This window comes from Rana temporaria, chromosome 9 (assembly GCF_905171775.1).
Source record: "Rana temporaria chromosome 9, aRanTem1.1, whole genome shotgun sequence".
Lineage (NCBI taxonomy): Eukaryota > Metazoa > Chordata > Amphibia > Anura > Ranidae > Rana > Rana temporaria.
The window spans coordinates 153,845,381-153,871,404 of record NC_053497.1 but is presented as its reverse complement, the minus strand read 5'-3'; the positions used below and the strand labels follow the sequence as shown (position 1 = coordinate 153,871,404).

The following is a 26,024-nucleotide window of genomic DNA, read 5'->3' as shown; positions in this document are numbered from 1 at the left end:
AGGTAGGATTTATTCCTATGAGAGAGGCAAGAGATGGTACGATAAGGGCTCTGAATCTGATCCAGGGGGCATCTGGGGGGGGCATCCCTGCCGTGTTCCTAAATACTGATGCCGAAAAGGCTTTTGATAGAGTTAGTTGGAGGTTCCTGTTCTCGGTGCTGCGTCACGTGGGCCTAGGAGAAAATATGCTGGGATGGATTAGAAGCGTGTATACTGACCCACGTGCCGCGGTGAGGGTAAATGGGATATACTCTAAAATATTTACAACTTCAAATGGAACACGGCAGGGATGCCCCCTGTCACCATTGCTCTTTGTCCTGTCCTTGGAACCCCTTTTAAACAGAATCCGGCAAAATCCAGACATTCAGGGCATTCAGATAGGGGAGGGGAGTCATAAGGTAATAGCGTTTGCGGACGACCTGCTGTTTGCCATTTCAAAACCACATGTTTCTCTACCTATTTTGGTTCAAGAAATTGTAAGATTTGGAGAACTATCTAATTTAAAAGTAAATCAGACTAAATCTGAAGCATTAACTGTAGCAGTACCATCACAGATACGGATTACAATACAACAAAACTTCAGATTTAAATGGAAGACGGCGCTAAAATTTTTAGGTACCCTAATTCCGGCAAACATAAAAGAAACGTTTAAAATAAACTTTCCACCCCTCCTTAACTCTGTCAGAAAGCTTATGGAGAAATGGAAGATGGGAATACACTCATGGTTTGGCAGAAACAATATAGTGAAAATGAGTATACTGCCTAAAATAACGTATTTGTTTCAGACCCTACCGATTAAAATACCCATGACCTTTCTCCGGCAAATAGACACGACTTTAATGAGTTTTGTTTGGAACGGGAAAAGGCCAAGGATAAAAAAAGAGGTGTTGAAACTTCCAAAGAGCTGGGGAGGGATGGCAATCCCGGATATAGCTAAATATTATCAAGCAGCCCACCTGACGAGGTTGGTAGATTGGTGTAGAAATAGACAATATAAAAGGTGGGTTGAGGTAGAACAGCAGATCTCCCCAGTGGCACTAGGTAGGGCACCCTGGTGCTATAAATTACTACCAAGTAAGTTGAAGCAACACCCCTTGATAGGAGCGACCTTGTCCGTCGTTGCTAAAATATGCAAAAACTCTAAATTTTCATCTACATACTCACCCCTATGCCCGGTACTGGGGAATCCAGGATTTATACCGGGGTTGTCCGGAGCAATATATAACAAATTGAAAGGGAGGGGTAAAGTCCAGGTATCACATTTTTTGAAAACAGATAGGTGGCCATCAATGGTCGACCTGATGAGGGTAGGGGGAGAGTATGAGTTAAGTTTTTGGCAGGCGCTCCAAACTAGACATTTTCTAAGTACTTTGGGACACCCTTCCAATTTCCAGCGGCCACTGACAAAATTCGAGAAATATTGTGATGAGGAAGAACCAATACAGCGTGTGGGATCTAAAATGTATAAAATATTGAATGCTCCCCGGGAGGATTTTGTCCTTCCAGGAATCATTAAATGGGAAAGAGATCTGGAGATAACCTTCTCACAGGCCCAACGGAAACAAATAGTATTTCTGGCATTATATTCATCTGTATCAACACGTATCCAGGAATGCAATTACAAATTACTGTCGCAGTGGTACTACACTCCAGTAAAGTTGCATAAACTTTCCAACGAGAATTCAGAGAACTGCTGGAGATGTGGGCTGGAGCAGGGGACCCTGCGACATATATTTTGGGACTGCGTAAAGGTGAAGGATTACTGGAAGGAGGTGCGTAGAATAGGACAAAAATTTACGGAATTTCAGATTCCAGATGACCCAGCCTTCTTCCTCCTCCATAGCTCACAGATTCCAGTGGGGGAGTATCAAAAGTCGGTTCTCCGACATCTGATAAATACAGCAAAAATGGGAATAAGTCTCCAGTGGAGAGATAGCAGACCTCCCTCCGTAGCGAGATGGCTTAATAGGGTCAGGGAAACTGGAGCTATGGAGGACTTGATGCTTTCGTCTAGGAACAGAAGGGAACAGTACGTAGAAACATGGGCAAGTTGGAATAAGTTTATATATACAGAAGAGGGGAGGAGACTATCAGAAGAGGGACGAGAGGCGAGAGAGCCCAACTGATTAGAAGTTAGTCGAAGATGGGGAAGACTGGACGCGGGAGAGGATATATGAGTCGGGTGGAGGGGGAAGGAGAGAGAGAGGAATTTGGGTCTTTTTTTTTTTTTTTTTTTTTTGTTGTTGTTGTGTTTGTTTGTTTATGTTTTTGTTGCTTGGTTTGTGATGGTGCTGTGTAGCTTGGGAGATCCCCACCTAAGGGGTTAGATATATAAGGGCATACTGATAACGGGGAAACAGATGGGAGGAGATGTTTGAAGTACATACACTTTGATCTAGAGGAGCAGACAAAGTAGGGCAAATTGATAATGAAGGTATTTAAGAGTAGGGTGGAAAATTAAGTGGTTATAATTATGTTTTTGGACTTGTGTTTGTTTACCTTCTGAAGAGATATTATGTCTAGACTAATGTAATGTATGGTTGTATTTGATTGAATGATAATCTCATGTGACCTTGTTATAAAAGAAAAAAGAAAAATAAAAGGAAAATGTGTAAAAAAAAAAAATTAATAGGAGGCGGGTCGAACATCCCATATGTTTGCCGGCGACGGCAAACGCGAACTATTCGCCGGTGAACCGTTCTATACATCTCTAGTGTTCTACCCTGCTCTTTTGCCCCCCCCCCCCCCAGAAGGTAGCTTCCTTTCCATGTCCCATTAACCTCCCTGGCGGTATGATTATTTCAGATTTTTGGTGCTGAAAGCGGTACCATTATTTTGCATGGAAATTTGGTGTTTTATATTGTAGGCCTGTAATTCTTAGGAATAACTCACTTAAATCTGTCCAGTCTAGTAGGCATCTCTGGTATGATAAAGTTTGAAACACAAAATCAGAAATTATAATATAATAAATAACTATAAATAATAACAAATAATAATAATACTTTTTATTCAATACATTTAGTAAATAATATAATCAAAAACACTGATTTTTTTTGGCCAAACAAGTGTGCATATTAGTAGTCATACTGTATATTATATTATAATTTATTATTTTGTGTTTCAAACTTTATTATACTGAGATATCTACTAGACTCTGGTTTGGACAGATTTAAGTGAGTTATTACTAAGAATTACGGGCCAGATTCACAAAAGAGATACGACGGCGTATCTCCTGATACGCCGTCATATCTCTGTGATCCGCCAGTCGTAACTATGCGGCTGATTTATAGAATCAGTTACGCATAGATAGCCCTAAGATCCGACAGGTGTAATTGACTTACACCGTCGGATCTTAGGATGCAATTCTAGGCTGGCCGCTAGGTGGCGATTCCATTGCGGTCAGCGTAGAATATGCAAATGACTAGTTATGGAGATTCACGAACGTACGCTTTACCCGTCGCTTTAAATTTACGCCGTTTCCGTCAAGATACTCCACGTAAAACTAAGGCTGCCCTCTAGGTGGTGTAACCCATGTTAAGTATGGCCGTCGTTCCCGCATCGAAATTTTAAAATTCACGTTGTTTGCGTAAGTCGTCCGTGAATGGCGCTGGACTCCATTTACTTTAACGGTGAAACCAATGACGTCCTTGCGACGTCATTTAGCGCAATGCACTTTGGGTAATTTGACGGACGGAGCATGCGCAGTACATTCGGCGCGGGAACGCGCCTAATTTAAATGGTGCCCGCCCCATTTGAATTAGGCGGGCTTGCGCCGAGCGGATTTACGTTTACAAGTAAGAGCTTTGTGAATCAGGCACTTACGCTGTAAACCAGTGGCGGTGTAACGTAAATGGGATATGTTACGCCGCCGCGGTGTAACGTAATTGTACCTGAATCTGGCCCTACAGGCCTACAAGCAAAATGCCAAATTTCCATGCAAAATAACAGTACTGCTTTCAGCACCTAAAATCTGAAATAATCATACCAGGGTGGTTAAAGTGTACACTATGTACCAACCTTCCTTAATCCTTCACCTTTGTGGGTCTTTTATGACATATATATACTGGGACTCCCACCACTTTTTACTACTGCGCTAACCTCCAATTTAGACCTGTTCCCTGGTCCAAAGTTGCTTTCCCCTGCTGGAGTATACAAACATGCTTTGCAGCTATATACTCTCCTTATTTCCTCCACTTTCCTCAATGGATATGTACTTCTCTGGGTAAACCACGTATGGCCCTTTAAGTCTGCAATTGCCTCATTTAAGACAAGTTAACTCCCATAGTGTACTACTTCAAAACGTCCACATTTATTAAAAATGGGTTGCACTTACATTAAAACAGAGATATTGTGGAAGATGTGGGGTAGTGACTTTGGGGTCCAATAGATAGATTACACGCTGAGGTTCACATTTTAACAGCAGCTTCCAAAGAAATTCTCTCATTCCTAGATTATAATACTATAGAAAAACTTACTTATATTCTCCATCCAGCACTGTTCTGTCTCCTTGAACTAAATTAGGACTGCGGCCACCAAACAAATGTTCAAATGAGTTAAAATCGAACCATGTATTCACCACAGCAATATTTGTATGACCTGAAAAATAATACCAATGATAGAAATAGCATTACATGTAAGTATAGAAACTACAACATTTACAACTCTTTAAAAACTGACTATAGACATGACATTTTTTAAATATTATATTCTATATTATAATGTTAAAATTCCACTTATGTTTAATTTTAGAAAAATTACATTAACTAAAATGAAGTAAAGAGAGGACTTTTTCTAAAACCCACATGCCTTTAATTCATTGTTTTAAATATTCTATTCTATATTATAATGTTAACATTAAACTTATGTTTAAAATGAAGTGAAGAGAGATTTTTTTTTCTAAAACCTACATGTATTTGATTCATTAGGCCTGCAATTGAAAATATTGTAATGTGATCGGTTTTTGAACTGATGGTGTGTCGGCACATAAGACCATCAGTCAGCTTCATCGGTTAACCGATAAAAACGGACCTTCAGTCCGTTTTCATCAGTTTTGACTGATCGTGTGTACAGGGCCTGAGAAGTACATCAGTTCTTCAAGGTTAAAACAATTTACCAATGTTAGCTAAATATGATGGCAAAGCAACTTGTTCTATGGGAATCCCATATACCCCTTACCCTAACCAAGTTATATCCCCCAATAAACAAAAACAATGCAAATTACTGTTCATTGTCTCTGAGGGGATAGATGGAGGTCTGGCAGCGGGGTGATATGGTGGATGTTAGTAACTAGTAGCAACCAAATGCTACATTTAATATGTTGCCTTTGTACTAGACTGTATATTTAAGTGTGTATTTTATATTTTAACCACTTAAGACCCGGACCATTATGCAGGTAAAGGACCTGGCCAGTTTTTGCGATTCGGCACTATGTCGCTTTAACTGACAATTGCGCGGTCGTGCGATGTGGCTCCCAAACAAAATTGGCGTCCTTTTTTTCCCACAAATAGAGCTTTCTTTTGGTGGTATTTGATCACCTCTGCGGTTTTTATTTTTTGCGCTATGAACAAAAATAGAGCGACAATTTTGAAAAAGAAACCAATATTTTTAACTTTTTGCTATAATAAATACCCCCCAAAAAAGATATAAAAAAAACATATTTTTTTCTCAGTTTAGGCCGATCCGTATTCTTCTACATATTTTTGGTAAAAAAAAATCGCAATAAGCGTTTAACGATTGGTTTGCGCAAAATTGATAGCGTTTACAAAATAGGGGATAGTTTTATGGCATTTTTATTAATATTTTTTTTTTACTACTAATGGCGGTGATCAGCAATTTTTTTCGTGACTGCGACATTATGGCGGACACATCGGACACATTTTTGGGACCATTGTCATTTTCACAGCAAAAAATGCTATAAAAATGCATTGCTTACTGTAAAAAAGCATTGCAGTTTAGGAGTTAACCACTAGGGGGCGCTGTCGGGGTTATGTGTGACCTCATATGTGTTTTTCTAACTGTAGGGGGCGGGGCTGGATGTGTGACGTCACTGATCGCCTTTCCCTATATCAGGGAACAGGCAATCAGTGACATTGCCACTGTGACACACCTCTCCCCGTTCTTCAGCTCCTGTGACCGATCGCGGGACACCGGCGGCGATCGGGTCCCGCGGCCGCGGTCACGGAACTTTGGCCCGGGTTGCAGGAGTGCGCCCGAGGCGCGCGCGACCCACGGCTGGGCACTTAAAGGGGACGTACAGGTAAGGCCGGGTACTAACGAGCAAACATGTACGATTTTCACCGTACATGCCTGCCAGAGGGCTTCTGTACGATGGTTGTACTAACCATCGTACAGAAGTCCGCGCGTAAACACTACGCGGGGCGTGTGTTTACGCCATTTAAAGGCTTCCACGCATGCGTCGAAGTCATTCGACGCATGCGAGGGACGGCGGGCGCTCGGACATGTACGGTAGGTCTGTACTGACGACCGTACATGTCCGAGCGGGCAGGATTCCAGCGGACGGTTTTAAAACACGTCCAGGAATATTTGCCCGCTGGGAAAAGGCCCGGCGGGCAAATGTGTGCTGGAATTCGGCCCGCTCGCGCCTACACACGACCGAACATGTATGCTGAAACTGGCCCGCGGACCAGTTTCAGCATACATGTTTGGTCGTGTGTACGGGGGCCTAAGTGTCTGTGCCCAGTCGTACCATTCTGCCGACGTAAATGTGTAGGAGGCGGTCCTTAAGTGGTAAATAAATCTTTGTTCTGCAAAGTACTGAAATGTTTGAAGCATAACTCTAGCATAATGCCTCCCTGCAGGATTTGGGTTACTAAGCCACTCAGACTGAGTGGAGAGGGATTACAGTACCTGCCGCCGAGAATGTGTTTTTAGCATGACAGCATCGCGCTGATTCTCGGCGACAGGGTGCCGACATCTCGCACTCGCTTGAATGGTGACAGCACATTCCAGCAAGCGCGTCATAGAAGCGACGGGAGATCCGACTTGGATTCCCGCCAATTCTACACGTGTGCGGCGTTTGTTATAAATCCTGAGGGGGAAGTCCTCGCCGGATTTTAAATAAAAATCCGGCATGGGTTCCCCCCTCAGGAGCATACCGGGCCCTTAGGTCAGTTATGGGTTGTAAGGAGAGCCCCATACGCCGAAAAAACGGCGTAGGGGGTCCCCCTACAATCCATACCAGACCCGTATCCAAAGCACGCTACCCGGCCGGCCAGGAAAGGAGTGGGGACGAGCGAGCGCCCCCCCCCTCCTGAGCCGTACCAGGCTGCATGCCCTCAACATGGGGGGGTTGGGTGCTCTGGGGCAGGGGGCGCACTGCGGGGCCCCCCCACCCCAGAGCACCCTGTCCCCATGTTGATGAGGACAGGGCCCCTTCCTGACAACTCTGGCCATTGGTTGTCGGGGTATGAGGGCGGGAGGCTTATCGGAATCTGGGAGCCCCCTTTAATAAGGGGGCCCCCAGATACCGGCCCCCCACCCTAAGTGAATGGATATGGGGTACATCGTACCCCTACCCATTCACCTGGAGGAAAAATGTTAAAGTCAATAAACACAACACAAGAGTTTTTAAAATAATTTATTAGTCTGCTCCGGAGGCCGCCCCCTGTCTTCTTTAGCTCTTTTTACCAGGGGGGGCTTCTTCTTTGACGTCTTCGGGTGGGAGCCGCTCTTCGCCGCCGTCCGGTTCTCTTCCACCGCCGGGGGGGTCGCTTTTATAAAAGCGCCCACTCCTCGGCGGGTTTCCTCCGACGTCTTCGGCGGGGGGTGGTGTGCTTCTTCTTCCGCTATCCGGGGGGGTCTTCTTCGGCTATCCGGGGGGTCTTCTTCACTCTCCGGGGGTCTTCTGCTATGTTCGCCGCTCTCCGCTGTTGACTCGGCGCACCCCGGTTCTTCCTCCAGCTGTCCGGTGCCTTCTCCTTCAGCGCTGAACGCCTATCTTCTTCTTCCGTGCTGTGACGTATTCTTCTTCTTCCGGGCTGTGACGTCATATTCTTCTCTTCTGACACGCCGGCTCTTCTCGCTGAAATGACGGGTGCGCGGCTTGCATCGGACCTATATAGGCCTCACAGTCCCATCATGCTCTGTACCTACCCATGTGATACCTACCCAACGGCCAGGGTTGTCGGGAAGGGGCCCTGTCCTCATCAACATGGGGACAGGGTGCTCTGGGGTGGGGGGGGCCCCGCAGTGCGCCCCCCTGCCCCAGAGCACCCAACCCCCCCATGTTGAGGGCATGCAGCCTGGTACGGCTCAGGAGGGGGGGGCGCTAGCTCGTCCCCACTCCTTTCCTGGCCGGCCGGGTAGCGTACTTTGGATACGGGTCTGGTATGGATTGTAGGGGGACCCCCTACGCCGTTTTTTCGGCGTAGGGGGCTCTCCTTACAACCCATAACAGACCTAAGGGCACGGTATGCTCCTGAGGGGGGAACCCATGCCGGATTTTTATTTAAAATCCGGCGGGGACTTCCCCCTCAGGATTCATAACAAACGCCGCACACGTGTAGAATTGGCGGGAATCCAAGTCGGATCTCCCGTCGCTTCTATGACGGCTTTGTCTCTATCGCGGCAAGCCAGCTCGGCGCTGGCTCCCGCGATGGGGCTCATAGGTGGTCAATCTCGCCGAGAAAGGGAGCGAGATTGACACAATATCGCGTGCACCTACTGTAGAACCCCTGCCTTTTTTTATAGCTGTCTGTACCCCTGTTAGGGAGATTCCCCCTCTCTATTTGTCATGTTTACCATTATCATTGAAAGTAAACGTAAAAGAAAATCCCAAGATTTGGGTTGTCCCCAAAAAAGTAATATTGGGTAAATCTTCCATTGGGGACATCAGTTCTGGTGACCTGGGGGTCGCAAAGGAAATCCCTTAATATGCAAGGATTTCCTCTCACTTCCTGTTTGGTTATGGGACAGGAAGTGAAGGGAAATCTCAGCAATGGGACACAGATGGCAAAACAAATCTGACAGAGGTTATAACTCTGCTGAGCTCCGTGTAGCGTGTCTCCACCGACGGAGACACGCTACACGGAGCTCAGCAGAAGGGAGATGGCTCAGAGGAGACGCCGCTTCTTTGTATACATACCGCTCTTGATTGCCTTTTAAATTGTAAGTGCAAATTCATTCTTTAATAAAACCGCTTTTCATTACGGTATTACACTATGGGGTTCCCCCTTATTTCTTATTCCATGTGAGTCTGAATCTGGTATACCCCTATTGGAACACGCTTTATTGGATTGGTTCCCTCAGCACACTAATCTGGATACAGTCTGCCCAGGAAGACTTTAAATATCCCTGCGCCTGCTATGACCACTGTAACGGTGGTCATACATTTGTGGTAAGGAGACTACAACACATGATTTGGTGTCCTTTTGGTGGTGGAATTCCGGTCACACAAATTCTTTCTGCTACACATCACTTCATATGAACTTCACCTATATATATTTTTATATATTTTTTTATTTTTGTGGATTCATTTTGTGGATTAATTTTTGGACGTTATTTTCACTTTCCACATATGTATGCTGATCAATTATTGTGACATGTATGCTGGTTCACCCAATTTTTTATCACTTGCACAGCGCTGTACCTTGGTTTTATATGTGATGTAAATAGAGAGCCGGTTGCTAGGCAATCAGCTCTACTTTCCTCACACGGAAGTTGTCAGTGAGGAGAGGAGAGTGGATCTCTGCAGCCAGGTGGTGATCAGTAAGTATGAGCTGTTTTTTATAGCTTTTTACACAATGATCACCAGCCCAGTGTCCCCACACAGTAAAAACACCTGTACCCCACATATGTGACAGTAAAATCATGTGTCCCATTGATCATCTGCACACATATGTCCGTGATCACCTGCGCACATCTGTACATGATCATCTGCGTACATCTGTCCTTGATCACACAAACCAATTATTGTACACTTAACAGGATTTTTTTTTACCAAAGACATGTAGCAGATTAGATTTTGGTTTAATTTTTTTGACACAATTAGATTTTATTGGATTTCTTCTCAAATAGAAAGAAGAAAATATAGGGCTAGATTCAGAAAGAATTTACGTTGGCGTATCTATTGATACGCCGTGTGAATTCAAAGCTGCGCCGGCGTATCTTCTTTCTGTATTCAGAAAGCAAGATACGCCGAAATTAGGCTAAATTTACCCCTGCTATATGAGGCGTACGCAATGTTAAGTATGGACGTCGTTCCCGCTTTGAATTTTGAAAATTTTACGTTGTTTGCGTAAGTCGTTCGCGAATAGGGCTGTACGTAAGTTACGTTGACGTCTAAAGCATTGACGGTTTGCGGCGTAATTTCGAGCATGCGCACTGGGATTCTTTCACGAACCGCGCAAACGAACGAATCGGAGATACGTTACGCCCGCATAAAATTACGCCGGGCTTTCTGAATCTAGCCCATCGTCTTTTTCGCTCTTTTTTCCGCTTATATCGAAAAAAAAAATAAGAAACGTAGTCGTGAATAAATACCACCAAAAGAAAGCTCTATTTGTGTGAACAAAATGATAACAATTTAATTTGGGTACAGCGTTGCATGACTGCACAATTGTCATTGAAAGTGTGAGAGCGCTGAAAATTTTCTTGGAAAGGAAGGGGGTAAAAGTGCCCAGTATTGAAGTGGTTAAGGAAAGTAGGAAAAAGTCATAAGTAACTGTAATTGTGTGGGATAGGTGTGTGGTTGTCCAAGATCATATTTTATTCTGTTTCTAAAACAGTGGTCAGTGATAGTATTTTGAAGTTTGTGAGAACTAAAGATTACCAAGATATAAAATCCCTATCTGATTAGTGTTGCCAAGTGTAATTTCATGGAAGGGTCTCTAGTTCCCACTGTCTAGTAATCTTCTAAATCCTTTTTAGGGGTCTTACCTTCTTGTTTGATTATCTTGAGTTCAGTCCCAGGAATTTCAATTTTATCCACTCTCTTGGTGCTTTGCACTTTGTAAATGTGCTTATCAATATTCCCATCCACTTTACTTACACTAATTTCTAATGAAAAAAAAAAAAAAATAGAGAATGGCACGTTAGTTATCTAGGGAAAAATCTCATAGGCCCGGATTCTCAAAGCACTTACGCCAAAGTATCTTTCTATACGCCGCGTAAGTGCACAGATGCGCCGTCGTATCTATGCGCCTGATTCTCAATGCTAGATACGCCTGAAATGTGGCTTCATCCAACCGACGTAAGCTTCCTACGCCGTCGGAGCCTGGGCACATATTTACGCTGGCCGCAAGGGGCGCTTCCATTGATTTACGCGTTGAATATGCAAATGACCGAGATACGCCGATTCACGAACGTACTTGCGCCCGTCGCAGTAGTATATGCCGTTTACGTAAGGCGTACGTCCGGCGTAAAGTTATTCCACCTATAGGAGGCGCATCCCATGCAAAGGTATGGACGACGGAACAGTCGTCGTATTTTACGTTGTTTACGTAAGTCGTACGTGAATGGGGCTGGGCGTAGGTTATGTTAACGTCATAGGCATTGAGCCGTCGTATCTTAGGGAGTAAATTCTACGTGATTCTGAACATGCGTGCGCATGCACCGTTCGTTCGGCCCATCATTTGCATGGGGTCAAGCTTCATTTTAATGGATCACGCCCACTTCCTTCCTACTTTGAATTAGGCGGGCTTACGCCGGACAATTTACGCTACGCCGGCGCAACGTTGGGAGCGAGTGCTCTGTGAATACTGTTATTGCCTCTCAATGATACGTCGGCGTAGCGCATAAGATGCGCTACACCCGCACAAATATACGCTGCTCTACGTGAATCCGGGCCATAGTGCTTAATTAGATAAAGAAAAAATTGCGCTTATCAGTACATGTAGATATGTCAATAGATTGAACACAATCAATTAGGGAAACAGCAGCTCATGTGCAGATGCACTAGAACATGTATGGGAAAAAAAGAGGGGGGGTTGAGCTGCGCTATAGAACCGGGACTCAGTTTGATCTACAGTCCAAACATCAATTAATAAATAGTCCACAAGCCATATAGGGACACTGGATGGTAAAGAAAGTCTATATTCCTTCCATTTGGAAAAATCCTGCTGTACACAAAACGCTCCTGTCACCACGTGAATTCACAGCACACTCCTGTAGTGAGAGCCCGCCACCACTTATGTAAAGCAGCTTACCAGAAGGATGTTATTAAACAACAGTCCCATTGACAACGTCCAATGACGAAACGCGTCTGGGAGGACGTGCGTTGACATCATCACGTTAGGAGGAAGGGCTCCGCTCTGTATGTTCGCCGGCCGGCAACATTATTTAAAAAAACCGCATGTTTTTCTTCTATATCATGTGAGTAGTTTATGAATTACTTTTTATCAATAAATCCTTGCGGTACTATACTATGTCTGCTATTCTCTTCATGTGAATCGTATGGTGGTGTCCGGTCACACTTGCGGGAGTTAAAGGGCTGATTCGATCCAGGGAGGAGGACCCCTCCCCAAAGGCCGCGGCTGGGTCACAGCCGACTGTTGTTTAATAACATCCTTCTGGTAAGCTGCTTTACATAAGTTGTGGCGGGCTCTCACTACAGGAATGTGCTGTGAATTCACGTGGTGTCATAGTGCTTAATTACATAAAATTCCTTCATTTTGCAACACAAATTGCATGCAGACAGTCTATATATAAAGCAGTGCATGTGATTTTCACCAAACATTGTCATTTAAAACACACAAACCTAAAAGCCCTTAAATAATAGAATTTACATTTTTTTCATTTTGTCACTGTGCTTCAATAATAATAATAAAAAAAATGATATTTAATTCTTTAGGAAACACAAAAATATTTTGGAATTCATGACAAGTTTGCACTTGGAAAGCAACTACAAATGTACGTTGTAATAAACAGTGCTTACTGACAGTTTATTCTCTGTTCAAGCTTTTTAGCCACAAAGAGAATTTAGACACAACTAACCACGTTTCACACCAGAATGTTTAGATAATTGCTGCAATAACCGTACCTACAGTCTAGGAGTAAATAAAACTATGCGTCTCAGATATTGTATTGCTAGAAAATGACAAATAAGGTTGGAACAAATGGTTCTGTAATATTAGTAAGTAAGTAAGTAATTCTGGTTGCACAGTTAGCCATGGGGCTTGCTTGGCTCTGCCCACTATCCTGAAACAAGGAATCCTCTCCTTGTATTGGAATGGACTAAGAAGGCTTAAGGCTTTAAGCCTGATGGCATGGGCATGCGGTCACCCCTCCTTCTATAAAAAAAAAAAAAATACAAATATTTGGATATATACATACCCATATTTATCGGCGTATAACACGCACAGGCGTATAACACGCACCCTAACTTTAAGAGGGAAGTTTCAGGAAAAAAACTTTCCACAGCCCCTGCGTATAACACGCAGGCACAGTTTACCCTCTATTTGCAGGGTAAAAAAGTGAGTGTTATACGCCAATAAATACAGCATTTACTATATTGGAAGTCCCTTTAAGAAATTTGAAATGGGATTGGGACAGGAAAACATGCAAACAGAAAACAGTAAATTCCGCACTATCAATAGTAAGCAGACTACCAATGGACAATGGTGGAATACAAAACAAACATAAAAAGTGTAGTGCATAAAATTAATAGATCACCCAATGAAAGGATGAATAAACAGTGCATCAAACAAATGGTGAAAAAATTATGATGATAATATATCAACCAAACAAGTGATGTATACGTATAGACACTGGATGGTGTATATATAAAATCTAAATAAATATATGTGAAAAAAAGTCCAATGTGATGAAAATTGGTGATTATATGCAATGCCTTGGAATGAAGTGCAGTAAAGAAATCCACCACTGATCATTGAAAGGAAGGCTTACCAGAGATACTGTACCCTAATGGACATGTGTCCAGAGGGTCAGTAAAGCAGGGTATAAACCACTCTCAGGCCTGGATCATCGGCTGCAATTCTCACGGAGACGTCCCGCACGTCAATCAGAGAGGAACCCAGGGATCGAATCAGAAAAAAAATTCGCTTCCAGGGGTACCCAATGTTGGCCCAAAATGTAAACCAATATGTAGAGATGTAGGAGAAGAAGAGAATGGCACATAGCGTAATACTGAAAGGTACCAATGTTTAATGTAGGTAAAAACACTTACATTATAAAAGGTGATCAGCGCTTTTAAATGTACAAAGTGGCAGCGGTGGAGTCACCCGACGCGTTTCGCATCAAATAGTGCATCGTCTGGGGCAGGAAAACATGGTCACATGACATTTGGGAATTTCCCTTAATGTCATGTGACCAGGGGCGTTGTCAGGTCTTCAAAAGATCTGGAGCTAGAGCCCATAGCAGTGAAGTAAAGAAAGTCATATGTATTATATATTATCAGTACATCAGGGTCCCCAGAGCTCCCCTCATTACATCAGAGTCCCCAGAGAGCCTCCCCCTTACACCAGGGTCCCCAGAGAACCCCCCTTACATCAGAGTCCCCAGAGAGCCTCCCCCTTACACCAGGGTCCCCAGAGAAGCCCCCTTACATCAGAGTCCCCAGAGAGCCCCTACTTACATGAAGGTCCCCAGAGAGTCCCCCTTACATCAGGGCCCCCAGAGAGCCCCTCTTACATCAGGGTCCCCAGAGCCCCCTCATTACATCAGAGTCCCCAGAGAGGCTTCCCTTTGCATCAGGGCCCCTAGAGCCCCCCCCCTTACATCAGGGCCGCCAGAGAGCCCTACTTACTCGAGGGTCCCCAGAGAGCCCCCCTTACATCAGGGTCCCTAGAGAGCCCCTATTTACATCAGGGTCCCCAGAGAGCCCCTTCCTTACATCAGGGTTCCCAGAGAGCCCCCCTTACATCAAGGTCCCCAGAGAGCCTCCCCTTACATCAGGGTCCCCAGAAAGCCCCCTTACACCAGGGCCCTTAGAGAGCCTCCCCTTACATCAGGGTCCCCAGAGAGCCCCTCTTACATCAGGGTCCCCAGAGCCCCCTCATTACATCAGAGTCCCCAGAGAGCCCCCCCCTTACATCAGGGCTGCCAGAGAGCCCTACTTACACGAGGGTCCCCAGAGAGCCCCCCTTACATCAGGGTCCCTAGAGAGCCCCTATTTACATCAGGGTCCCCAGAGAGCCCCTTCCTTACATCAGGGTCCCCAGAGAGCCCCCCTTACATCAAGGTCCCCAGAGAGCCTCACCTTACATCAGGGTCCAATTAACTGTGATGGGCAACCTTACTAAGTAGGGATGCTCAGTAGGTGAAAGGGGTGGGACAAAGATTACAGGTTAAGTCTTGATTTGCTTCTATAAAAAAAACCTGTGTAGTGTGTTTTTTTATTGACATTTTTCTTCCACCAGGTGAATGGGTAGGGGTATAATGTACCCCATACTCATTCACATAGGGTGGGGGGCCGGGATCTGGGAGCCCCCTTATTAAAGGGGGCTCCCGGATTCCGATAAGCCCCCTGTCCGCAGACCCCGACACCCAATGGCCAGGGTTGTCGGGAAGAGGCCCTGTCCTCATCAACATGGGGACAGGGTGCTTTGGGGAGGGGGTGCCACAGAACGCCCCCCTGCCCCAAAGCACCCACCCCCCATGTTGCCTGGTACGGTTCAGGAGGGGGAGCTCGCTCGTCCCCATCCCCTTTCCTGACTGGTCGGGCTGTGTGCTAGGATAAGGGTCTGGTATGGATTTTGGGGGGACAACCACGCCGTTTTTTCGGCGTAGGGGTTCCCATTAAAATCCATACCAGACCTAAGGGCCTGGTATGCTCCTGAAGGGGAACCCATGCCGTTTTTTTATTTCAAATTTGGCATGGATTTCCCCCTCATGATAACAGTGGCGAGACTTCCCTACTCTCTCAGGTCAGCAAATCCGCATGCTAAAACTATCTAGACAAAAGCTATCAATATATCCATCACTAAAGTGGGGTAATAAAGACATTGGGTTGTGGCTTATCCTGATAGTGTCACAGAAAACAGGCTAAACCAGGCAGCAGCCACAATCTACAGTGTCCCCTTATAAAAGAGGATATTGCTTTTCATACAACGAGAACCAGTGTAAATTGAGGGGGTTCTTGCAAAATACAAGCATGAATGTTCACTCTGTTCAGGAACTCACCCTTTATTCTGGTGTTTCAAAATGAATACCAATTTTCAAGGCTCCCAGAGAGATAGTTATACAAAAAGCATACAACACCAGTGAACAAGCATGCAGCAATGGTTTAATTGAAGGATTCCCCAAAGGCTTCCCTTTGCCGGTATTTCAGGGTGAGGGGTGTGAATTGGTTAAAAAAATTTAAGTCGGTGGCTAATTATGCACATATAGTTAAAGATTATAGATAAAGTTAAAGTTAGTTAAAGAAATCAAAGAGGGTAGAATACTAGGTCCTTTTAGCACCCACCCTTTTGAACAATTTAGAATATCTCCATTAGGGATCATACCCAAGAAGGAGCCAATTTTTTATTTATTTTTTGCCTAATACACCGCCTATCATTCCATAAGGGCACCTCTTCAAATGATAAAATAGATACTAGCATGTCACCTGTATCTTATTGCACATTTACGAATGCTATTCAGCTGATCAGGAGATTTGTTAAAGGTGCGCTGCTTGCAAAAGCGGACATAAAAGCTGCTTTAAGTACCTATTGATCCATTGGCATTCAATTCTTTAGGTATGTATTTTGAAGGCAACTATTATTTCGATATGTGCTTCCCTATGGGACGTTCCATATCCTGCACCTATTTTGAAAAAATGTGCATCCTTTCTCCAATAGGTAGTTGCTTTTGAAGCTGGTTGTCAAGGTATACTGCACTACCTTGATGATTTCTTATTCATTGTCCTGGCTCATTCCCCTCTTTGTTTACTTATACTGCAGCTGTTTTAGTGTAGTCGCTCAGCATTTTGGTATTCCATCAGCTAGCAAAAAAAACAGCTTTTTCATCCTCATCCAAGGCATTCTTAGGTATCAAGATAGATACCGAGATATTTGAATTTCAGTTACCTGAGTCAAAAAATAACAAAATTAATGCCATGATTTCAGTGTTTTCTAGATGTAAAAAAAGTTTTATTAAAAGAATTACAATCACTATTAGGTCTATTGGCCTTTGTGACAAGAATCATGCCTCTTGGCAGGCCTGGACTGGGACCAAAAATAGGCCCGGACATTTAAGACTGAGCAGCCTATGAGATATTTACTAGAAGGCATGAAGAGCATGAGGTGGGGGCAGATAATGTGGGGGGGGTTTAGAACACGGGGGAGTGTGGAGAGCACTAGGGGGGCCGGAGGGCACTAGGGGGGCCAGAAAGCACGGGTGAAGAGCATGGGGGGTGGAGAGCACTAAGGTGAGCCGGAGAGCACTGGGGAGCTGGAGAGCACTGGGGGGTCAGAGAGCACTGAGGGGGCGAGGACCACGGGGGCTGGAGATCACAAGCATGAGCAGAGAACATGGGAGGCGAAGAGCACAGGGGGGAGCACAGAGGGGCTGGAGAGCACTGGGGGGTTGGAGAGCATTGAGGGGCAGGGACCATGGGGGGCTGGAGAGCACAAGCAGGGCCAGAGAACACAGGGGGCAAAGAGCACAGGGGGTGAAGAGCATAGGGTTGGCAGAAAGCACAGAGGGGCTGGAGAGCATGGGGGGCTTGAGAGCACAAGCATGAGCAGAGAACATGGGAGGCAAAGAGCACAGGGGGACACAAATCACAGAGGGGCTGGAGAGCACTGGGGGGGTCGGAGAGCGCTGAGGGGGCAGGTATCATAGGGGGGCTGTAGAGCACAAGCAGGGCCAGAGAACACAGGAGGCAAAAAACACAGGGGGTGAAGAGCATAGGGTTGGCAGAAAGCACAGAGGGGCTGGAGAGCATGGGGGACTGGAGAGCATGGGGACGGAGAGTACTGGGAGGGGCTGGAGAGCACTGGGGGGCCAGAGAGTACAGGATGCCTAATGAGCACTGTGGGGCCTGAGGGCACTGGGAGGAGCTGGAGAGCATGGGGGGGCTGGAGAACACTGGTGGGGGCGATGAGCACAGGGGGGCCTGAGAGCGTACTGGGTGGCTGGAGAGCACTGGGAGGCTGGAGAACACAGGGGCTGGAGAGCACTAGGGGCCAGAGAGTACAGGGGGCCGATGAGCACAGGGGGGAATATGAGCACTGGGGGGCTGGAGAGCACTGTGGGACCGGAGTGTACAGGTGGGCTGATGAACACTGGAGGGCCTGAGAGCACTGGGAGGGGCCGAAAGCATGGGAGCGATGAGCACAAGGGGCCTGAGAGCACTGGAGAGCATGGGGGAAATAAGCACAGGGGGCCTGTGAGCACTGGGAGGGGCCGGAGAGTACAGGGGGGCTGATGAGCTCTGGGGGGCTGGAGTGTACAGGTGCTGGAGAGCACTGGGGGAGTTGGAGATCACTGGGGGGAGGGCCCGAAGAGCAGTGGGGGAGCCTGAGAGCACGGGGGCACGTGGAAGCCTGAGAGTACTAGGGAGCAGTAGAAATAAGCTGGATAGGAGAAGCAGCTGCATACACAGTAGAAGAATCCATCTTTTTATTTTTCTCCTACAGCCTCTGAATGCCCACGGGAGAGAGAGAATGAGAAGCAGGCTTTCAGAGACATTCAGAGGCTGTAGGAGAAAAATAAAGAGAAACATAAAGAGTTGGGTTCTTCTTCTGTGTATGCAGCTGCTTCTCCTATCCAGGTGCACGCATGGGGTGCCCACTCACTTTCCCTCCTGTCCAGCAGCCGCATCTTGTGTAGATCCCCTTCCTCTTTGTGGTAATGTGACCTGTAGTCTCCGCCCCCTGGCCTTCCGGCTGAACCAGCCAGCCGCGGAGAGGCCGGGTGAGCGGCGGGGGTTCTAGGAGCAGTTAAGCTGCCTTGGCCCCACAAGTACATGCGGCCGGTGGTCCCCGGCCCTCCGGGCAAGTGCCCGGTGTGCCCTGTGGCCAGTTCAGGCCTGCCTGATGGCTGGGTATTCTCTTGTTGCTTGTATTTTTGCAATATCAGACATGAAATGCCAGTTTTCCCACATCAGATTGACAGCCGACCTCAAAGAGGACCTGTTAATTTGGCTGAAATTCTTTGATATATATAATGGTCGATCATTTTTTCAGGAGCATTTTATGTCTTCATCTGACCTTGAATTATATACAGATGCTGCAGGTTCATGTAGATTCTCGACAATTTAGAAGACTCACTGGTGCTGTGGTAAGTGGCCAGATAGGTGGGAAAAAATTAAAGCCACCAAAAGTATAGTAGTATTGGAACTATTCCCTTTAGTAGTAGCTCTAGAAATATGGGGTGAGCAATCTGCCAATAAAAGAATCCTGATTAATTCAGATAACCAAGGAGTTATATATGCCGTGACTTGCTTGTCAGCTAAATCCATACCGGTGGTCAAATTGCTTACACTTAGTATGTCTTTGCTTAAAATGTTATATTTGGCTAAAATCCACATATGTTCCAGGGAAGGAGAATCAAATTGCGGATGCCTTGTCTTGATTTTAGGTATGCAGATTCTGTCAACTTCTGCCAAATGCGGACAAGGAAGGTCACACGTGTCCAGAACATCCATTGAGCCTAATTTAGAAGTTCTTGCAAATTCAATAAGACATTCTGTTGTGGGGGCTGAATATTCAGCCGCATGGCATAGGTGGACAAACTTTGCTAGAGAACTTGACATACAATTTGATTCTCCTTCTGAAACAGATATTCAGATGTTTCTATGTAGTTTAATGCAGTCAGAGTTATGTCATAGTCATATTGCTAAAATCCTGGCTGGTGTATCATGTTTCCTTAAGTTAAGAAACTTACCTCCATGTACAGCATTCTTCTCCATCCAGCAGGCTCTTAAAGGATATAAGAAGAGTCATTCTTTTCCGGATAATAGGAGACCTATTTTGATTCAGTTACTACAAAAAGTTGTGTTCAACTACTTCTTTGGTGTAAAGATGTTGAGTATGGCCTCATATAAACAAAGTAGCTAATCCTAAAAACGTACCATCATCCGGGTTGAAATAGAGACGAAAAGGGCAGTCAGCATCAGCCACTGTCCCTTGTCCCTTTGTCCCTACCCCTTTCGTCTCTACTTCTTCAGATTTCGAGGTTGTGCTATTTATTGCTGCTTTTTTTCTAGCTTTTTGGCACCCTCCGAATTATTACCAAGAACAAAAAATTTGTTTTGAGTTTACTGAAACATCATGTGATCGTCTCTGAGACAGGGATACGATTGTTAATCCCTGTTTCAAAAACAGATAGGACAGGTAAAGGTACCTGGATCTTTCTATGTCACTGTGAAGATGTGGATATCTGTCCAGTCAGATCAGTGAACAGATATCTAACATCTAGGCCAGTTGGTGAAGGAGTCTTTCTGATTCATTCAGATGGGTCCCCTCTCACCAGGTATCAGTTCAATATAATTTTAAAAGCATACATGAAGAAGCTGGATTTACAATAATTTTAATTTATCTCTCACGCTTTTAGGATCGGGGGGGGGGGGGGGCTACGGAGGCCCACTAAGATGGGATTGAATGATGCAATAATCAAAAGGTTGGGTAGATGGGAATCATAACGTTTTCAAATTTATGTGAGACCTGATCTCTCTCTTTAATTCTAGGCACTAGAATATATACTTGGATCTTGGGCCACTCTTTTGTGTATTTGAGAAATAGAACAGCCATATGCTATACATCCAATTTGTCTCTGGATCCTGGAAAATTTCAGATATGCTGGAAAGGAATTAGAGGTCTTCAATGGTCTAATTTGTGTTATATCTCTCCAGGTTGCTTGCGTTATGGTTGGCCCCTGATGTATTAATCGTTCACCTAGGGGGAAGTGATGTTGGGAAAAAAGAACACTGGATCTTATGTTTATGATAAAAAGTGACCTTCATAGATTCAAGTTAGCATCCCCGAATACCAAAATAATCTTTTTAGAGATAGTTCCTCGGCTCGTATGGCTGCAGGATGCCCATTTAATTATTTTTTTTTTAAAATTAGGAAGCTTTTAAACAAGTCTATTGAAAAATTCATGCCACAAATTGGCGGAATTTCCTACAGACTTAGGCCCAGATTCTCATATAATTACGTTGCTCCTGGGCAGCGTAACGTATGTGATTTACGTTACACCGCCGCAGGTTTACAGCGTTAGTGCCTGATTCTCAGAACACTTACCTGTAAACTTGCGGCGGTGTATCGTAAAAGCGATTGGAGCAAGCCCGCCCAATTCAAATGGGGCGGGCACCATTTAAATTAGGCGCATTCCCGCGCCGAGCGTACTGCGCATGCTCCGTCGGGTAAATTACCCGACGTGCATTGCGCTAAATGACGTCACACCGACGTCATTTGCTTAGACGTTAACGTAAATGGCGTCCAGCGCCATTCACGGACGTCTTACGCAAACAATGTCGATTTTTTTAATTTCGACGCGGGAACGACGCCTATACTTAACATTGGCTGCGCCTCATAGACCCAGGGGCAACTTTACGCGTCGCAAAGGCTACAGAAACGTCCTAAATTCTCTGCGTTGAGCACGTGTACGTTCGGGAATCGTCGTAATTTGCTAATTTACATAAGCAACGGGGAAAACGACGTCGGCGACACCTAGCGGCGGGAAAAAAAATTTCATTTAAGATCTGACAGCGTAAGAGCCTTACGCCTGTCAGATCTAATGGGTATCTATGCGTAACTGATTCTAAGAATCAGTCGCATAGATACCCGGGGGCCAGATTAGGACTTACGACGGCGCAAATAGTGGTGCGCCGTCGTAACGCCTTTGAGAATCTGGGCCATAGTGATTTAGAAGGTTGTTTTGCTGAATTAGATGGCGTTCATCTGTCAGAAATAGGAGTAGATATCTTAAATGTAGGGTTGCAAAACTGCATTGAATTGGCCGTGGTTGTGGGGTAGGCCGGGCTTGGTTATAATTATTCTGTATGCTTGAGTCCTTTAACACTGAGCTGTGTAAAGTTTATTGTTTGAAATTTAAGAATTTTATGAATTAATACAATTATCAAGATGTTGTTATTCTTATGAATTGATTTTAATACACCAATAAATGTGCCGCCAAGTTGTTATGTGTCATTATTTAAGTAGGTATTTGACTTTATGGTATTCAGGGAGGGCAGGAGCGGCCTGCATTCCCATGGACTAAGAAGGCTTAAGGCTTTAAGCCTGACAGCATGGGCATGCGGTTCGCCCCTCCTTCTATAAAAAAATATATACGGATATATACATATTTACTATATTAGGAACAGGGTCCCTTTAAGAAATTTTAAATGGGATTGGGGACAGGAAAACATGGTAACATGACATTTGGGAATTTCACAGAATGTCATGTGACCCCTGGGAATGTTCTGGAAAGGGGGCTTATTATATATAGGACCCTCTTGCAATATTTCTGTCAGTGTAAGCAAGTAAGCTCCCCACTCTTCTTCCCTAGTCGCTAAGCACGTTATGTGGTCTGTCACCCTTCATATTTGTAGGGGGGACTTTGGTTAAAAATATTCTGCATGCGCGCGTCCTTTAAGATTGAGTTGTTTTAAGTTTATTGTTTGAAATTTAAGAATTTTATGAATCAATAAAATTATCAAGATGTTATTATTATTTATTGATTTGAATACACCAATAAATGTGCTGCGGCCAATTTTTGCCAACACGTTATGTGTCGTTATTTAAATAGGTATTTGACCTTATGGTATTCGGGGAGGGGAGGTGCGGCCTGCCATGTGTATTGTTCTATGAAGGCTCCACTGCGCTATGTATTGCTTCAATGTAAGGCTTTTTAATTCCTTTAGAAGTTCCTGGCCTTATGGGTCATGCCTTTTTAAAGTTACCAAATAAAGCATTAGCATTTATTTTAAAAATAAGTGATATAATGCATGTTCCTGTTCTCAGTATCCACCTAATAGACTTACAAGCATTCGCAAAAAAAAATCTATCTATCTTTTCTCACATCAGATAAGGAGAAAATCAGGTGACTTCTTCCTTGGGTGGCACAAGTATAAATGTACATCTTATGTCCCAATTGGTCCACGGGTTTGCCTGCTCCTGTATACACTAGTACCTTTAGAATGATATTGGAAAATAACAATGCAATCTGTGTCAACCTACCAAGATTCCTGTGATGTATGCAGATTTCATTTTTTTCAGTAGAAAGAAGTAGAACAAGTTTGGACGCCATTTTCTCCACTGTTTGAATTATTGTCATTGGACCTTTAATAACCTGCAACAGAATTGTGTATTGCCCTTAGAGACACAAGGGTGGTTAGAGACAAAAGCTGACTAAATGTCAGTTATACTTTAGATTTGCACAAGAGTTTGTATTGATACATTTATTTTAAAACGTGATAGTAATTTATGAAATGGTGTTCTCCTAAAAAATTGTTAGGAGAGGATGGAACTAGAGCAAAAAGGAAAAAAAAATAAGTTGGAAACTAATTGGCAAATGTCCATCTCTTACAACTATCCTTGCAGGAGAACTCCAGTCCTATAACATACAACTCACTACCATGGTAAAATGCAAATAGCATTAGGTAAAAAGAAACAGAACTTTAGTACTAACACCTTTAATCATCTTTTCCCAGATACATGGTTACTTCCATCTTGCAAACTCACATTCGCTTGCACGCTTACAAACTTTCAACTACCCAACTTCACTTCAGATTAGTAGCATATAAACCTTTGAATCATTATCGCCATCTCAACTAATCACTGACAACTGATGCCCCCTCGGACTGATAAGAACCAATGACTTTCTTTTTATTTCCTTGACTGGTTGCTATTGATCCTCACAAAATCCATAAGTACCTGCACTAGCAACATATCACCTAAAGACTGAGACACCCTCACCAGTTGCATACAGCCCTAGGAGGACACTTGGGATTTATACGACCCCCGTGTAAATCAACCATTATCCCTCTTCCCCTGTCAAGCACCCTCAACCGTTGCATACCGCCCAAGGAGTTTCAAGCACCTGAAGTGCACCAGCCTAGGATTGCTGGGCACTTGGAAATTTACTCCACCCCCCCAAAGGAGTTTCAAGCACCTGAAGTGCACCAGCCTAGGATTGCTGGGCACTTGGAAATTTACTCCACCCCCCCCCCCCCCAAGGAAAATCAAGCATTATTCCTTTTCCCCCACTTTGATCCCAATGGAATACTGGGTAATAAAAACACATCACATGACTAAAGATAAAGAAAAAGAAAATAAAGTGTGTATTATGTACCAAATCAACTTCAGACCAAAGATTTGGGTCATGGTAATCAAGAAGCTCTCCTGTGACATGTACAAAATGGTGACTCAAGTCTTCTAGGTTCTCTTGACTCTTAATTACATCCATATCAGCCACTTCTTTCAGAAGCTGGATAACACCCAGAACATCCATGGTATCCAAAGAACTTCCATCTGTTTCTAGACCTTCCTCAATGGCCTGGAGACCCGCTAGTGCTTCTGAAAAATTAAAGTGGTGGCACTCACTAGAGAAGGAGTGTTCTGGAATCTAAAACAAACAATCAAGGCAATTAAAACATTGAATATGTTTTGAAAATGTTCAAACATTTAAAGTACTGAATATGACATGAGTGTTTCATTCAGTTACCTGTTGGCAGATACCTCTCTTTCAGTGCTCAGTATATAAAATATAAAAAAAAAAACAACAAGGCCCTCTAAGTGCAGAATTATAAAACTTTTAATATCCCCTAAAGGGGTTAAAAACACTTACAAGATGGTGGATGAAACAGGCATGTATCATGCTTCCGGGAATAGTCGCGATGACGCGTCAGAAGAAACGCCTGTCCCACCCCAATCTCGCGCATGCGCAAGACTGCTGCAGCGCTGCGCCGTCAAAGACTTAGGTTGCCATCACAACGAGCGTCGGCTGCGGAAGTGTACGCTGTTGTGATGGCAATCCATCATCAACAACAAGCCGGGACCGTCACACAGCATTAGAATCGCGTCACTTCCAGTCTAGTAGTAACGCGATTCTTGCACAGGGGAGGCACAGGGGAGGTGCACGTCATCATGATTCATCATTTCCCAGGAGCATTAGCGCTGTTAGGAGCCGAGGGAGCTGACGTCAGGGTCCTCTGTAAATAGGAAGGCAGATTTAGAGGGACCGCATAGCAACAGGCATTTCAAGGTGAGTAAAACATTTTTTTTTTCTTTTTTAGGTCTAAGCTACACTTTAAAGCGAAATTATATTTTTGATGGAACCTCCACTTTAAATTAGGATTTTGAAATTAGTGCCGTTGTATAAAGCAATCCTGTATAATGTTCATCCTCCTTTATATCTGGTGAACTATGCATTTTTTGTATGTGTTTTTAAATGTGTTTTTTAATGCGTTTTTTATGTATGCATACATATGTGTAGGCATATTCTTATCCCCCCTGATAAAAATGGCCCTGTTTTTAACTTCCTCTATGTCTGGTGTATTATGCATTTTTCATGCGTTTTTTATGTATGCATACATATGTATATGCATATTCTTATTCCCCCTGATAAAAATTGCCCTGTTTTTAACTTCCTCTATGTCTGGTGTACTATGCGTTTTTCATGTGTGTTTTTTATGTATGCATACATATGTGTATGCATATCCTTATTCTCCCTGACAATAATTCCCCTGTTTTAACTGTAATTTATATGGATTTTAATATTGTCAAAAATAGATTATGTTGTATGTTTAATATTTATGCCATACAACATTTTTTTCCCAACAAAAAAATGAGTATGCAGACTGAGCAAAAAGTAGTATGTAGATTCTGTCCTATTATGCTGTCCAGTTATGGTCCTCCTTCTTTCCATTTTATTATTTATTATATTTTTTATTTTATTTTTATTTATTTTTCTTATCTGTGTGTGTAAACAGTGTATAGTCATTTGGCAGCGTTCTGCTGCTAAAACACTGTGTTGCTTTCTATTTGATTGCTGTCCACAAGTCCCGCCCCCATTACAACACATAGGGCCGGATTCAGATACATTGGAGTATCTGTCGGCGTGGAGTATCGTATCTCAGATATGGTACGCCGCCGTAACTTAGGGCTCAAGTTCCGTATGCA

At 44.2% G+C, this 26,024-nt stretch overlaps 1 protein-coding gene across 1 annotated transcript in view; it reads right to left on the bottom strand.

Moving 5' to 3' along the window:
• The window catches only part of ADGRD2 (adhesion G protein-coupled receptor D2), a 999,543-nt gene that overhangs the window by 757,897 nt on the left and 215,622 nt on the right, over positions 1-26,024 (bottom strand). Inside the window, exons 8-11 of the mRNA XM_040324866.1 lie at positions 24,196-24,468; positions 23,082-23,193; positions 10,897-11,016; positions 4,476-4,596 (exon numbers count right to left, since the gene is read on the bottom strand). Coding sequence (XP_040180800.1) covers positions 4,476-4,596; positions 10,897-11,016; positions 23,082-23,193; positions 24,196-24,468 — 626 coding nt within the window. The remainder of the gene's footprint in view (positions 1-4,475; positions 4,597-10,896; positions 11,017-23,081; positions 23,194-24,195; positions 24,469-26,024) is intronic.